The 14,073-nt window shown below is 36.5% G+C and overlaps 1 protein-coding gene across 4 annotated transcripts in view; it reads right to left on the bottom strand.

Moving 5' to 3' along the window:
• Nucleotides 1–14,073, bottom strand: part of RALGPS2 (Ral GEF with PH domain and SH3 binding motif 2) — a 161,711-nt gene that overhangs the window by 78,995 nt on the left and 68,643 nt on the right. For all 4 annotated transcript variants that reach the window (XM_084977768.1, XM_084977769.1, XM_021063727.2 and 1 more), the window contains 2 exons: nt 8,220–8,309; nt 4,168–4,260 (listed from right to left, as the gene is read on the bottom strand). In XM_084977768.1, coding sequence (XP_084833894.1) covers nt 4,168–4,227 — 60 coding nt within the window. In that variant the 5' untranslated portion in view covers nt 4,228–4,260; nt 8,220–8,309. The remainder of the gene's footprint in view (nt 1–4,167; nt 4,261–8,219; nt 8,310–14,073) is intronic.

Raw genomic sequence — 14,073 nt, 5'->3', positions numbered from 1 at the left:
CTTCCAGGATTCATGGTCCATTCTCTGAAAAAGCCCCATCTCTGACCTTTTCTTGAAGCATTCTCTTTCCTTACGAATCTTGTACATGACCCTGGAGTTGAGTCAACCTACTATCCTCCAAATCTTCCAGCTTCCAATTAAGTTCAAGCACTAGATCAGTGCTGTCCGGTCAAATTTTGTGTGAGGACGGAAACGTTCTCCGTCTATGCTGTCTATACAATAGTCACTAGCTACATGTGACTACTGAGCATTTATAACATGGCTAGTAAAACTAAGGAACTGAATTTTAAATTTTATTTAATTCTAAGGATTTAAATTTAATAGCCACATATGGCTAGTGGCTAGAATACTGGACAAAAGAGCACTAGATTACAACTCTGATATTACTGTCCTTAATAGATCTACTAGTCATTTCCCCATTACATCTGGAAGATTTCAGTAGTTGGAGAAAAGTCTATGAACCAATATTATTCTTACATCCCCATGATTGCAATCTCCACATAAATGATACTCCCAATACCCTGGTTTCTCAGTTTCTTGACGCCTCTCTCAATGATCTTATCTTCCACCACTCTCAGCCTCCACTCCCTTGGTCATCCTGAACCCAGTAAGTATTTGAGGGCACCTGGATTTCCACCAGCTACCATATTCTCTTTTCTCTGTTCACTATCTCTTTCCTTTTACTTGGGTTAGATTCCTCATCTATCACAAGAACAACTTTTACATTCACCTACTTTATCTCCTGTACTATCCTTGATCCCCTTGTGATACAAATAAGCCTAAAAAAACTCCAACTCTCCAACTCAGCACTTCTCCAAGCTAATGCTGAACACCTGAACCTGGCTGGAGACTACATAACTATGTTGACTGGTTTCACTCGAAGACCAAAAGTCTCAAGTGAATTTTCATAGCCTATCGACCCTATGATGTTTCCCTAATTAACTGACTCAAGCTCTCCTAGAGTTTCATCCTTTCTGTTCTTCAAACCTCCAACACCTCTCCCTGAACACTCTCAACGAATGACCTTGCTTCCTATGTCTTATGGATCAAAGTATTAGAAGAACTTCTATAGAAATCCCACCACCAAGTCTACCAACTACCTGTGTCTGTAACCAAAGGTATCCCCTTCTCTCCTGTTCAAATGGATAAATTGTTTCCGCCCCATGACAGTAATGGACCTCATCTCCTCATGCCTCATCTCGGGTGTAGTGGAGTGACCCCTTGTTCTCTTACCATTTCCCCATTCGATTAGGTCATCATGCTAACATACAAACATATTATCATGGATCTTATCTTCAAAACCAAAACAAAATGCCACACATCTTTTATTTCATTTCATTTTTTGTCCTTTTAGGGCCATACCCGAGGTCTATGGAGGTTCTCAGGCTAGGGGTCAAATCAGAGCTGCAGCTGCCGGCCTACACCACAACCACAGCAACACCAGACCCAAGCCATGTCTACAACCTACACCACAGCTCACAGCAACGCCAGATCCTTAACCCACCGAGCGAGGCCAGGGATCAAACCTGTGTCCTTGTGGATACAGTCAGATTTGTTTCCGCTGAGCCACGACAGGAACTCCATAATGACACACATCTTTAATCTCACATTTCTCTCCAACTACTGCCAGATTTCTCCACAGGACCTCACACCAGTCCTTTCTGGCAAAATTCCTCAAATGCATTTTCTACACTTACTGTCCCATTTTTTTCTCCACCATTCTCCCAAATCCAGGCAGTCTTTCACTCCACCACTGTACTGAAGCCACCTTTGCCAAGATAACCAATCCTTTCCAACTGCCAGATCCAATGGTCACCTCAAAGTTCTTACCTTACACTCAACTTATTAGCAGCATTTGACCCAGCTGATTACTCTTTCTTGAAACACTTTCTTTACCTGACTGTGGAAAACTGCTACCCATGACATTTTCTTTGTTGATCCAATCTCATTTTAAACACTATTTCTATGCCTATGTTCATGAAAATAATTTCTAGCCCTCATTGCTCTATTAAATCTGTATATCTAACTCTGACAGGGGCACATGGATATTTTATCAGCCAACTCAGACTTGCTATGTATAAAATAGACTCCCCCCCCCCCCCCATAAACACTCCTTCTCTAAACTCCTCTGAATGTCAGTAAATAGCATCTCCACTTTCTGCTTCGATGCTACTTACCCCTTTGGACTCAGCTCCTACCATCACCTACTCCTTAGCTTATTTCATTCTGTCAACAGTGACCACCCTGCTAGTCCTTACATGCTGTCAGGGCCTTTGCACTGACTATTACCTCTGCACGGAATTCCCGCCTCTCGGGTAAGCACAGGAATGGTTTTCTCAGTTATTCCAGATCTCTACCCGACTGTCACTTATCAGAAACTTATCATAGAAAGGAAAGCAGGGAAGAATTTTGTAACTCATTTACTCTGCTTTATTTTTTATATATATTTATTTTTTATATATATTTTTATATAGTCATCATTATTTGTACTATATAATTTATTCATTTACAGCTTATCTTTTCCCAGTAGAATGTTAACTGTCCAAGAATGGGATTTTGTCTAAATCATTCATTACTATATGTCAAGCAATTAGTGGCACGGTGTGGAATTTTTAAATTTTAATATAAAATCACGTATTTCCTTCAGATTAATAATGGAGTTCTTACTAAATTTACACATAATTATTTTCTGTGCAAATACATGAGGGAGACAATGAAAATAACTTCCAGGAAAATAAAAATTAACATAAGGGAAATGTATCTCATTTCTAAACCACAATATAAACCAGAGTATAATTCTTTTCCCTAGAACTTCAAAGATGGAATTCTAACTGTATAATCATTTCCATTCCTCCGTTAAATCCAAATTTTAGTAAATGAGAATAAGGCCATCATTATTAAAAATAATTTTTAGAGTAGGAAAATCCTTCATTCAGGTGTTTTAAAAATACAAATAAAATATAAAGAGGACTGTAAGCTCTTCTATACTAATGTTTTTCCAGTATAGAAATCTATCCTGATTTTCATGAGAAACATCTGTCTCTTCATATACTACGAAAAGTGAAAACACCACCAGGCTAATTAAAAACAAAATTATATTTCGGTAAGTAAAAAAACAAAGTGTTTTTTAAAGTCAGTCCAGTCTTTCTTACAGGACAGTAAGAACACACTCACTCTTTGTACAAAATGTAATAAACAAGACCGTTCCTCTCTAACATTAAAGAACAGTATTAAATACAAACAGATTTAATTGAATCTAAAATCCCAGTTGCATAAAAATCTAAATGAAAAATACCTAGAAAGCTTGAGGCCAGTATCTCACGTTACTCAAGTAAAAAATACACAAATTTGCAGAAGTCAAAATTCACACCCTGACCTTGCTAAAGTAATACAAACGAATATGACTAACATAAGCCCACAATGTGCACTTCCATATTAACTCTCAGATTTTCCATTATTCCTAAGAAAAAAACCTGAGAGCTTACTGACTGAAAATTAATGGAAATCTAAATCAGTAAATCTTTTTTGAAGCTTCCAATTTATATATTTCTAAGACTTTCCAAAAGCATAATCTTAACATGATTAAATATGATTTTCTTTTGCATTTATACTTTCCTATATATAAGTAAACATGAAATGCTCTGTTGTCAAATATGTTTACAGAAGTTCTACGAAAATGATTTCCTAGAGCAGAAACCAAGCACCAAATTGTAATTTACCCCCCAATACCTGACAAGACTAGTGAAATACTTATTTAAGGACAGAAAAAAAAGTGTAGGTTTAGGAGTTCCTGTTGTGGCTCAGCAGGTTACGAACCTAGTATCCATGAGGATGCAGGTTTGATTTCTGGCCTTGCTCAGTAGGTTAAGGATCCGGTACTGCCATGAGCTGGGGTGTAGGTCACAGTCGCAGCTGGGATCCTGTGTTGCTGTGGCTGTGCAGCTATAGCTGTGATACATAGTTCCCTAACCTGGGAACTTTCATATGCCACGGGTGTGGCCCTAAAAAGTTTTTTTTTTTTAAAAGCAGGTTTCAAAGAATAAAGTAATTTAAAAATCCTTCTCTATTATAGCATTAACCTTATCAAGAACTACAAAAGGAACCAATACATCTTTACTTTCAACAGGAAGTCTAACTTTCATTAACTAAGAGAGATAGATTACTCACCGCCCATGTTTTAGTCAACCTGAAAATTGGGGCACTCTGGAGGCCAGAAACCACTGCCATAAGTGCATGAAGGTTATTCAGCTCATACAGTTTCTGGAAGATTTAAGAAAAAGGAGGAAGAAAGATGAAAAATGAATACCATGAATACAACACAACTTTAGCAAGTACAGCCTAGGCAACTGGTGCTGTTCTAGTACTTATTACTCTCATTGTTGAGATGTGGGGTATCCACTGTGTTTACAGTAAGCTGACTCTGGTCCACAACAGAACTTCCACATTCTAACTCGGCACTGCCCCCGAGCTCTGAGAACAAATTTACCTCTAGTTGTGTAACATGTTAAGAAAACCAAAGCTATGGCTCAGTATCAAGGATATCTGGTATGATCAAGCATCCCTGTTTCTAGTAAGCAGTTTCCTTCCTCGTATTACTCAGCCTGTGCCTTATGATCCAAGTTCAAAGAAAGGGTCAGGCCCAGGATCCTGATCTGGTGTCCTACACCAGACCCCCATTATTCTAGGGCTAGGGTTCAAACCGGCTTTCCAAAGCCCTCCTTAGTTTCCTGCTTGCTCCTGCCTCAATCCCCAGATCCTCTGTTCCTTGTTCACGCTGGATATCCACCTGCTTCCCAATACTAGACCCTGCATTTTGCAGCCTCCATGAAGAAAACGCCCATCTAATGCTAGGTTCTATCAACTTACCAAGACACCAACTTGACATTTTTGTCAGGTTATTTCTTTCAAATTATTGCTAAATGCCTAGATTTCTTTGAATTCATCTTGATGGTCTTATCATTTAAAACTGTCCTCACGATCAAGAGACTCCAAGGCAAAAACGCCTGTTTTGAATATGAGCTAAGGAAAGCTAAGGAGTTCTGTTCTACTGAAGAACCCTAACAAATGCTACCTTAACTCAAGACTCGGGAGTTCCCAATGTGGCACAGCAGAAACAAATCCGACTAGAAACCATTAGGTTGCGGGTTCCATCCCTGGCCTTGTTCGGTGAGTTAAGGATCCAGAGTTGCTGTGAGCTGTGGTGTAGGCCAGCAGCTGTAGCTCCGATTTGACCCCTAGCCTGGGAACCTCCATATGCCATGGATGTGGCCCTAAAAAGCAAAAAAAAAAAAAAAAAAAAAAAAAAAAAACCCAAAAAACTCAGGACTCAGAGAACCCCCATAAAATTTCAAGAAATATGAGTGCAAGTTAAAAAAAAAAAAAAAAAAAAGGACAAGGAAAAACACAAGGAAACAAGAATTCACAAATAGAGAAGAATATCAGGTATTGGACTCACATAAAATAAAGGTTAAAAATGAAGACATTATTCAGAAAGCAAAAGAAAAGCCAAAGAGTTTTTTTTAAAAAATGTGAAATAAAGATTAAAGAGATAAGAAAGAGAGAGCAAAAAAGGCTCATAACCTTTATCTAAATGGAGCTGCAGAAGAACATGACGAAAAATAACGAGGTAGAAACTATATTAGGGATAATGACAGCTTATTTTCCCAAATTACTCAGAGACACTAATTTCTAGGACTAGGAAGTTCAAGGAATCCCAAGTAAATAAAAAAGCAACTAAGTCTGGAGTAGCATTTTTCAAGAACAAGGGTAACATGAAGATGCTTCCAGGCAAAATAAAGAGAGCTTTAACAAAGATTTAAAAAAATGGTGCCAGAATGATTATTCATATGGAAAAATATGAACCGGAATCCATAATTCATACACATTAATCTAAAATCTCAGACAAATTAAATACCAAAATCAAAACTATAAAACTTTTTAAAAATAATGTAAGAGAAAATCTTTGATATTCTCAGAAGTCAGAGTAAGATTTTTTAAGTGATATTCTTAAGACAATAAAAGTTAAAGATTAATGCATTTGATTATTAAAGTAAGAGCATCTATATCAAAAAATAATACATCAAAGTATCAAATAAGAGTTTGAAGTGTTTTAATATTGAAAGAGTTATGCAAGACAAGTCACAAACAGGAAAATGTAGGCAAAGAATATAGCAGAGAACTTTAGCATATGGAATTATATTTTTAAAACTTCTATAAAAATCAAAGACTGATACTATGATAGAAAATCATGGACTTGGAGAAGAGACTTGTGGCTGCCTGATGGGAGGGGGAGGGAGTGGGAGGGATCAGGAGCTTGGGCTTATCAGACACAACTTAGAATAGATTTACAAGGAGATCCTGCTGAATAGCATTGAGAACTTTGTCTAGATACTCATGTTGCAACAGAAGAAAGGCTGGGGGAAAAATGTAATTGTAATGTATACATGTAAGGATAACCTGACCCCCTTGCTGTACAGTGGGAAAATAAAAAAATAAAAATAAAAAAAAAAGAAAACTGTTCAAAGATCTTGAACAGACATTTCAGGAGAGAACCTAAACAGTCAACACAAAAAAGTTCATTCTCATCAGATTCAATGCAAACTACTGGTTTAATTGTTATTTCTGTGAAGGTAATTTGTCTTTTCTCTATACATTTCTAGGGCTTTAACCCTCAATTGAGCACCAAGAGACTCATAAAAGAATGCTTTACACAGTGGTGTTTATAACAGCAAAAATCTGGCAACTGCTGCCTGAGTCTCTAGGCTTTCTGCCTGCCCTACAGATTTCACAACTGTCAGCCACTCCCCAGGCATTCACATGAGATAATTCCTTACATCTTTTTACACACTATATACATACGCTTGTGTGTGTAAGGTTTGTTTTCTTTCTTTTTTTTCTTTTCCTATCTTTACAGAACTGAAATATCTACTAAAAGAAGAGAAAGACCTGCCAGTTTTATAACAAAGTGAATACAGAAGGCAGATTCACACAGGAGGGTTTTAAAATACAGCAATGAGACAAAAGAAATTATCAATTTAGGGCTTGGAGTGAAAGCAAACGCTAACCAAAAATAACTCAAAAGTCTAATAATAGTCTGAGCTGGAATAAATGGTTATTTGATGACAATAATGGTAGGTTTGATGGGCAAAATTCTGTGGTTTTAAGAGGAACATAGAAGTAGTACATTAAAAACACCAAAAAATACCGGAAAATAATAACACAAATTCAGAATCTATGTAGAAAAGTCATGAATTTCTATTAGCTAAAATCCAGTATTTATCTAACCTACCAGAAAGGATGTTTTAAAAAATTTGATGACACTTCTGCAAAATACCAAATTTTTAGAAGGGTAACTCTGCCACCTAGTGCTGTAGAATGTTAGACTACAATTGTTTCCAGGTGCTTGAGGAAAATATGAAAGTGTTATGACTTACAATAAGTACAATTTTACAATAACTACAATAATTTACAACTGTAAAGTGGTATGCTTATTTATTCCATCTTCATTTACAAGTGAGATGTTATAAATCTGTTACAAGAATAATGAAGAATGTAGCTACAAATATACTGTTTTCTAGTAAACTCAACGTAAACTTGGAGTTGTTACAAATTTTAATAAAATCTTGGTATCCTCTTGTGGATTCCTAGTCCATCCTCCACTCTAAATTCTGACTGTCCTTGAAATCCAGGTTCTATTTCTCTTGCTGCAACTATTATCTATGCTACTCAATAAATACATTTGGTTAACATCCTCATTTATACTATTCTTTTAAAAATAAAGTCTTATCATTCTCTGTATGGTTGGCAGAGTGATCTACTTCAAAGGAAAGTGACTGCTATGTATTCTCCTACTTAATCCTATAAAGCTTTTTCATTCACCTGCAAAATAAATCAATGTTTCATAAATATTAAACCCCATCATAATCTGACCTCTGCCCAGTCAAATATTATGAAATTCAGCTTCTCTGAGAGACAGAGGAAGGTATAAAAGAACGGGGGGGAAGACAGGAGGAATAAGGGAAAAATCAAGGGAAACAGGCAACCAGCTTTAAAACTGATTTATATTAATCAACAGGCCTTATTTTCCAGCATCAATAATAAATATAGGGGCACAGGCAAATATTTACTCATAAGCATTGTTGAATGGTTGAACTCAAAAAAAAAAAAAAACAAAAAAAACAAAAAAAAAACACACACAAAAAAACACAAATTTGTCTTACCTTAGCAGTTTTAATATAGTGGCTCAAAACTTCTGCTCTAATTTTCAATGTTTGAGCATGAAGAATCTCTCTAACAACCCAAAAGCTTACCTGCAAATGAAAATAAAAAATGGCTGAATGGTAAGATTATTTACTTACTAGGATCAAATTAATGATAAGAGCCACTTGGGACTACTGATAGCTCTTTAAAAACAATCCTTTCCCCCGATGTACCACCAGGACATAACCAATCTTCAAATGTTCCACAAACTTCGTATATACATAGACATGTGTATATGTATGTATGTGTGTACACACACACACAAACACCACTACAGTTTTTAATTTATAAAAGTTAATACAAATTTTGAAGGAAAAGAGAATGCAATAAAACCAGGGTGATGCAACATGAACACTATACAAGTGTTGTTTGCTCTATTTTGAAACACACTGGCAGAATTTGCTAGGCTCTATGATCAGACATTGTGAAACATGATGCTACTTATAGCATATTTTTCTGTGGCTGTGTTATCCCACACTGTGATTATTTACAATGAACAGAACTGTAAGTGTAAAGAATCTTAAATAAGGTTTTCCTGGTATGAATAAAACATCAAAAAGAAAAATATATCTAAGTCATTCTAAAATTACATTAAGATTGTATTTTTAAAGTATGTAATGACTTAAAGATATTTTAAGATTTCTTTTTAAAAAAGCATTAGAAACTATCAGAAGGCAAACTAGCTCTATAACCTTACAAAAATGCTTTACTCTGGTGAAAATAGTGTGCTTCTCGTATGATGTAACATAATATGTAGGTACTATTTTAATTCATGAGCTATGGAAGCAAAATCAAGGAACTATCAGCTGGCTCAAACTTAGAAAATGGAAAACAGAATTAGTTAGAAATTTTAGTACCAAAGATAAAGCCACTGCTTCCTATTTCATCACCTTTTTTAGTGAGAAATATTTCTGATTTTTGCACCTTGAAACTTTCATCTATAAATAGTCAAAATGTATATGTTTTAAGTATATATGTAAATGTAAAACGTATGTATTTTAACGAAGCCATTTCATTATTTGTTAACTATATTTGAGCTACTAATGGCAATAATTATCTCTGATTCTAATAAAGTTTACTTTTAAAATGTTCTAAAACAGATCCAGTTATATTTTAGATATATTAACAACCTTACCAAATATCAATTATGAATTCAATATAAACTGCATGATCAGTGACTTATTTAACTTTAATGTCAATTTTTTTTCTCCTTTTTTTAAGGGCCACGCGTGTGACATATGAAAGTTCCCAGGCTAGGGGTCAAATTGGAGCTACAGCTGCTGGCCTACATCACATCCACAGAAATACCAGACCCAAGCCACGTCTGTGACCTATATCACAGCTCAAGGCAAAACCAGATCCTTAGCTCACTGAGCAAGGCCAGGGATCGAACCTGCATCCTCATGGATATTAGCCAGGTTCGTTACTGCTGAGCCACGATGGGAACTCCCAATGTTGAATTTTAAGACACATACTATGGTGGTTTGAACACATGGCCACAAATTCTTTGTCCCTTCTCACACTGAAAACTGTGATGTACATCACCTCTCAATGAAAGCTGACAGGCTCATCACTGCTTCAAGGAAGGGAAAATTAATAAAATTTACGCTGGAGTTCCCACCGTGGCTCAGTGGTTAATGAATGCGACTAGGATCCATGAGGTTGCGGGTTCGATCCCTGGCCTCGCTCGGTGGGTTGAGGATCTGGCGTTGCCGTGAGCTGTGGTGTAGGTTGCAGATGCGGCTCGGATCCTGTGTTGCTGTGGCTATGGTGTAGGCCAGCGGCTACAGCTCCGATTAGACCTCTAGCCTGGGAACCTCCATATGCCGTGGGAGCAGCCTTAGAAAAGACAAAAAAAAAAAAAAAAAAATTGATTCTGACTTCCAGCACAAAGTCATAAAAGAACATGTAACCCTGCCTTGACTGCTGGAACATTCTCTCTGGGATGCCAAAGCTACCATGTAAGAAGTCCAACTGCCCTAAGACCACCATGTTGTAAAGTGTAGGTGCTCCCCAGTCAACGGCCCCAGTTAACGCCAACCACACTTGAGATACTGCTCCAGAATAACCAACACTGAGATACGACCAACACTTAATTTCATTAAGTCTAATGAAGTTACTAGACTTAAAAAAATTCTTGTGGCCACTGAGACAAAAAGAAGTAATTTTTAAGCAAACAAAAATTTAATTACCATCAGTTTTCAACAGTAAAAGATGTAGTACTATCAAATTCAAGAAAAGAATTTTATACAGAGGACAGGCAAATTGTCAACATGTAAAACACTTAAGAATCATTGTTCTAGGAGTTCCTGTTGTGGCTCAGCAGGTTACGAACCCGACCAGTATCCATGAGGATGCAGGTTCGATCCCTGGCTTTGCTCTGTGGTTAAGGATCGGGCATTACCATGAGCTGTGCTACAGGTTGGAGATGCGTCTTGGATCTGGCATGGCTGCAGTGTAGGCCGGCAGCTAGAGCTCCAATTCGACTCCTAGCTTGGGAACTTTCATATGCTGCAGGTACAGCCCTAAAAAAAAAAAAAAAGAAAAGAAAAGAAAAAAGAATTATTGCTACAATGAGCTCTTCGGGCAACCAAATGAGTAGAGCAACATCAACATAAGGATGGTAGTGAGCAGTAAATGTAATTTAGTCACAGAAATAGAGCAATGCCAGTTAAAAGGAGTGTACATTATAAGACACCTCTATGCTCAGACAACATATACTACAGCTATAAAAAAGAGAACATCTGCCAAACATGTATTTACCTGTTTACACTAATATTACTGATAGTGGTTCTGTTACTCTGAGACTGTTGTTTGTTATCTAAGATAAGAAGTCACTTAGAGGATACAGTATCATGCCCTGTTCTCCTTAAAAACCCGGATTCTGGGTGTGGAAGAAAGGGCATGTGGATGTAATACGGAAGAGTTAAAGTAAAACTCTGGTCCTGAATTTGAATTTGAATTAGAAATATCAGAGATTTCTTATCTTTAGACAGTTGTGCATGTGCACGTGTGTGTGCGCGTGCGCGGGGAAAAGAGAGAAGAAGAGAGATACTGGCTGGATCTGCTGAAAAGGCCTAGAAATTAGAGTCAGCTTAATAGCAATGAACATTTCTAGCATCCAGGCCCATTTCCCACTGTAAGAAACCAAAGTCTATTAAAGAAATACACAAGAAGGGGTTTCTAGGGTGGTTGGTAAAACTTTCATTAAACCATAGATATTTGTTTTACATCCTTGTTTTATTTTACAGTTAAGTAGTTTCAAATGAGTAAGAGATAGAAGTTTCCTGGTGGCCTGGCAGTTAATGATTCAGCCTTGTCAATGCTGTGACTTGGGTTCAATCCCTGGCTCAGGAACTTTTGCATGCCTCAGGCGTGGCCAAAATAAAACGATATAAAATGAAATATAATAAAATAGAAAAAAGAGAATAGCAGAAAAATGACAAGGGAGATCTGAAAATGACAGAACTTCCAAAAATGAAATATCTGCGAATTTAAGATTATCAAGGACTAAAATGAAAAGGTCCATGAAGAGAGCGATCTGTTTTTCTTGTTCACTAATATGTCCCAAACATTGAGACCAATGCTCAGGACATGGCTGGAGTGTAACAAACATTTAATTGCATGAAAACGAAAGCTGAAGTCATTTCGTACCAATCAGAGTGCAAAGTTTAATGATATCAAGTGTTCGATAAGGATATACAGTAATGAAAAAGCTCAATGAAAACTGGCACAACCATTTCGAAAAAAAATTAGACAGTCCTGTGTAGTTAAACCTGGATCTACTCTCTATGACACAAATTTTACATCTAGACATACAGATCACAGTGTTTATCACCCATTTTATGATATCATTTTAGTAAGTCTAAGCAGCAGTGTTTTTCAACTGCTTTTTTTTTTTTTTTCTTAGCAGAAAAACATCAGAGTAGGTATCATCTAATACAAGTATATATTGTTTCTGAGAACTTTAGTTTCAGGTGTGTCGGGGGTGAATTGCCATGTAAAGTACTTCATCTTACTGTGGGTCACAGTCACAAAGGTTTGAAAGCAGTGGCCAGAGAAACTCCGGCACCTAAGTATCAAAACGACTCAGAACAGTCACAGCAACATTCTTCACAAGAGCCCAAAATTAGAAAATACATCATATTTTCTAATTTGAAAATACATCAAATTAAAATACATCAAATTGAAACTTAGGAAATACATCCTATTTCCACCTTCAAAAGAATGATACATTCTTTCTGATACATTCACGCAGTGAAATGCTGGAAGACAGCACTGAAAATCAACGAATCAGAGCTACACATACATCACCATGGATTCAAGCAGAGACACACGCAAGTGAAAGAAGCCAACCACAGAAGAATACCCGTGTCTGAGGATATAGTTTACAAAGATGAAAAACAAGCAAATTTATGCCACATCCTGTTCAGGTGTAAAAATATTTCTGTTAAATCTACATGAGAGGAGTTAAAATTTTTAAATCAATTTTAAAACAGAAGAAAAGAAAAACCCCCCAAATTTTCATATAATGGTTACCCCTTAAGTAAAGAATGAAGAACACGTAAAATGCTTCCTCAGTTTTGGTAAAATTCCATTTCTTGGTTTAGGTGGTAAATTCACAGTTGTTTTTTAGAACACTTTCTAATACATATTAACTATATGAACTTGCCATTTTTGTAGGCTAAAAACAGCCAAACACTGGCAACTTCATATGATTCCAGTAAACATTTAACACATTCTTAGAGTTGTATCAAATACTCCATTAAAAAGCAAATCCTAGAAAATATTTTTTCATAGGATTTTTTTTTTTTTTTTTTTTTTTTGTCTTTTTGTCTTTTTGTCTTTTGTTGTTGTTGTTGTTGCTATTTCTTGGGCTGCTCCCGCGGCATATGGAGGTTCCCAGGCTAGAGGTCGAATCGGAGCTGTAGCCACCGGCCTACGCCAGAGCCACAGCAATGTGGGATCCGAGCCGCGTCTGCAACCTACACCACAGCTCACGGCAACGCTGGATCCTTAACCCACTGAGCAAGGGCAGGGACCGAACCTGCAACCTCATGGTTCCTAGTCGGATTCGTTAACCACTGCGCCACGAGGGGAACTCCTTCATAGGATATTTTTAACTGTAGTTGCTTTATTCAGGGTTTTATAATCTTAGAGAGAAGTTATGAAAATCTTAACACTTGCAGCCAAATGTATGTTAAGTTTTAAAGATAGTTTAACTTTTTACCATAGAAAACTTCTAATGTATGCTGAACTAAACAGATGATAATAATAAAGTTCCCAGTACATACCAACCAGCTTCAATGACCAAGTTGTAGCCAAGCTTTCTCACCCCCACCCTCACCCTACTTTCAAATGCCCCATTAAAACCATAAAGCAAATCACAGACAATATATAATTGCATTATAAATATTTTCAAAAAAGTATTTTTAATAAGCATAACATCATTCTCATTCCTAAAAACATTCATTTTCAATTATTAGTCAACTTTCCAATTCTCTAAAGATAACATTTGAAAAATATGTAGATAACACTTTACCCAATAAAAAGTCAGGAAGCCACTGGCCAGAAGGCATTAACAAGTTATCAGAGAAATAACCAATATACAATGGTTACTAAAATTATGGCAGAGTCTGGCAACTATACTATACTTTTGTAAGATATTAACATTTAGGGGAGGTTAAGGATATCTAGAAATTCTCTGAACCATCTTTGCATCTTTTCTAATTCAAAGAGCAGAGATTATCAGAGTAGACCAAAAAAAATGACTCACCTCTATGTTATCTCTAAGAAACTCATTTTAAAAATAAA

This window comes from Sus scrofa, chromosome 9 (genome assembly GCF_054392235.1).
Source record: "Sus scrofa isolate SSC_HxYL_T2T_F1_AM1 chromosome 9, Sscrofa_HxYL_maternal_Yorkshire_Landrace_v2.0, whole genome shotgun sequence".
Taxonomy (NCBI): Eukaryota; Metazoa; Chordata; class Mammalia; order Artiodactyla; family Suidae; genus Sus; species Sus scrofa.
This window is presented reverse-complemented; position numbering and strand designations above follow the sequence as displayed.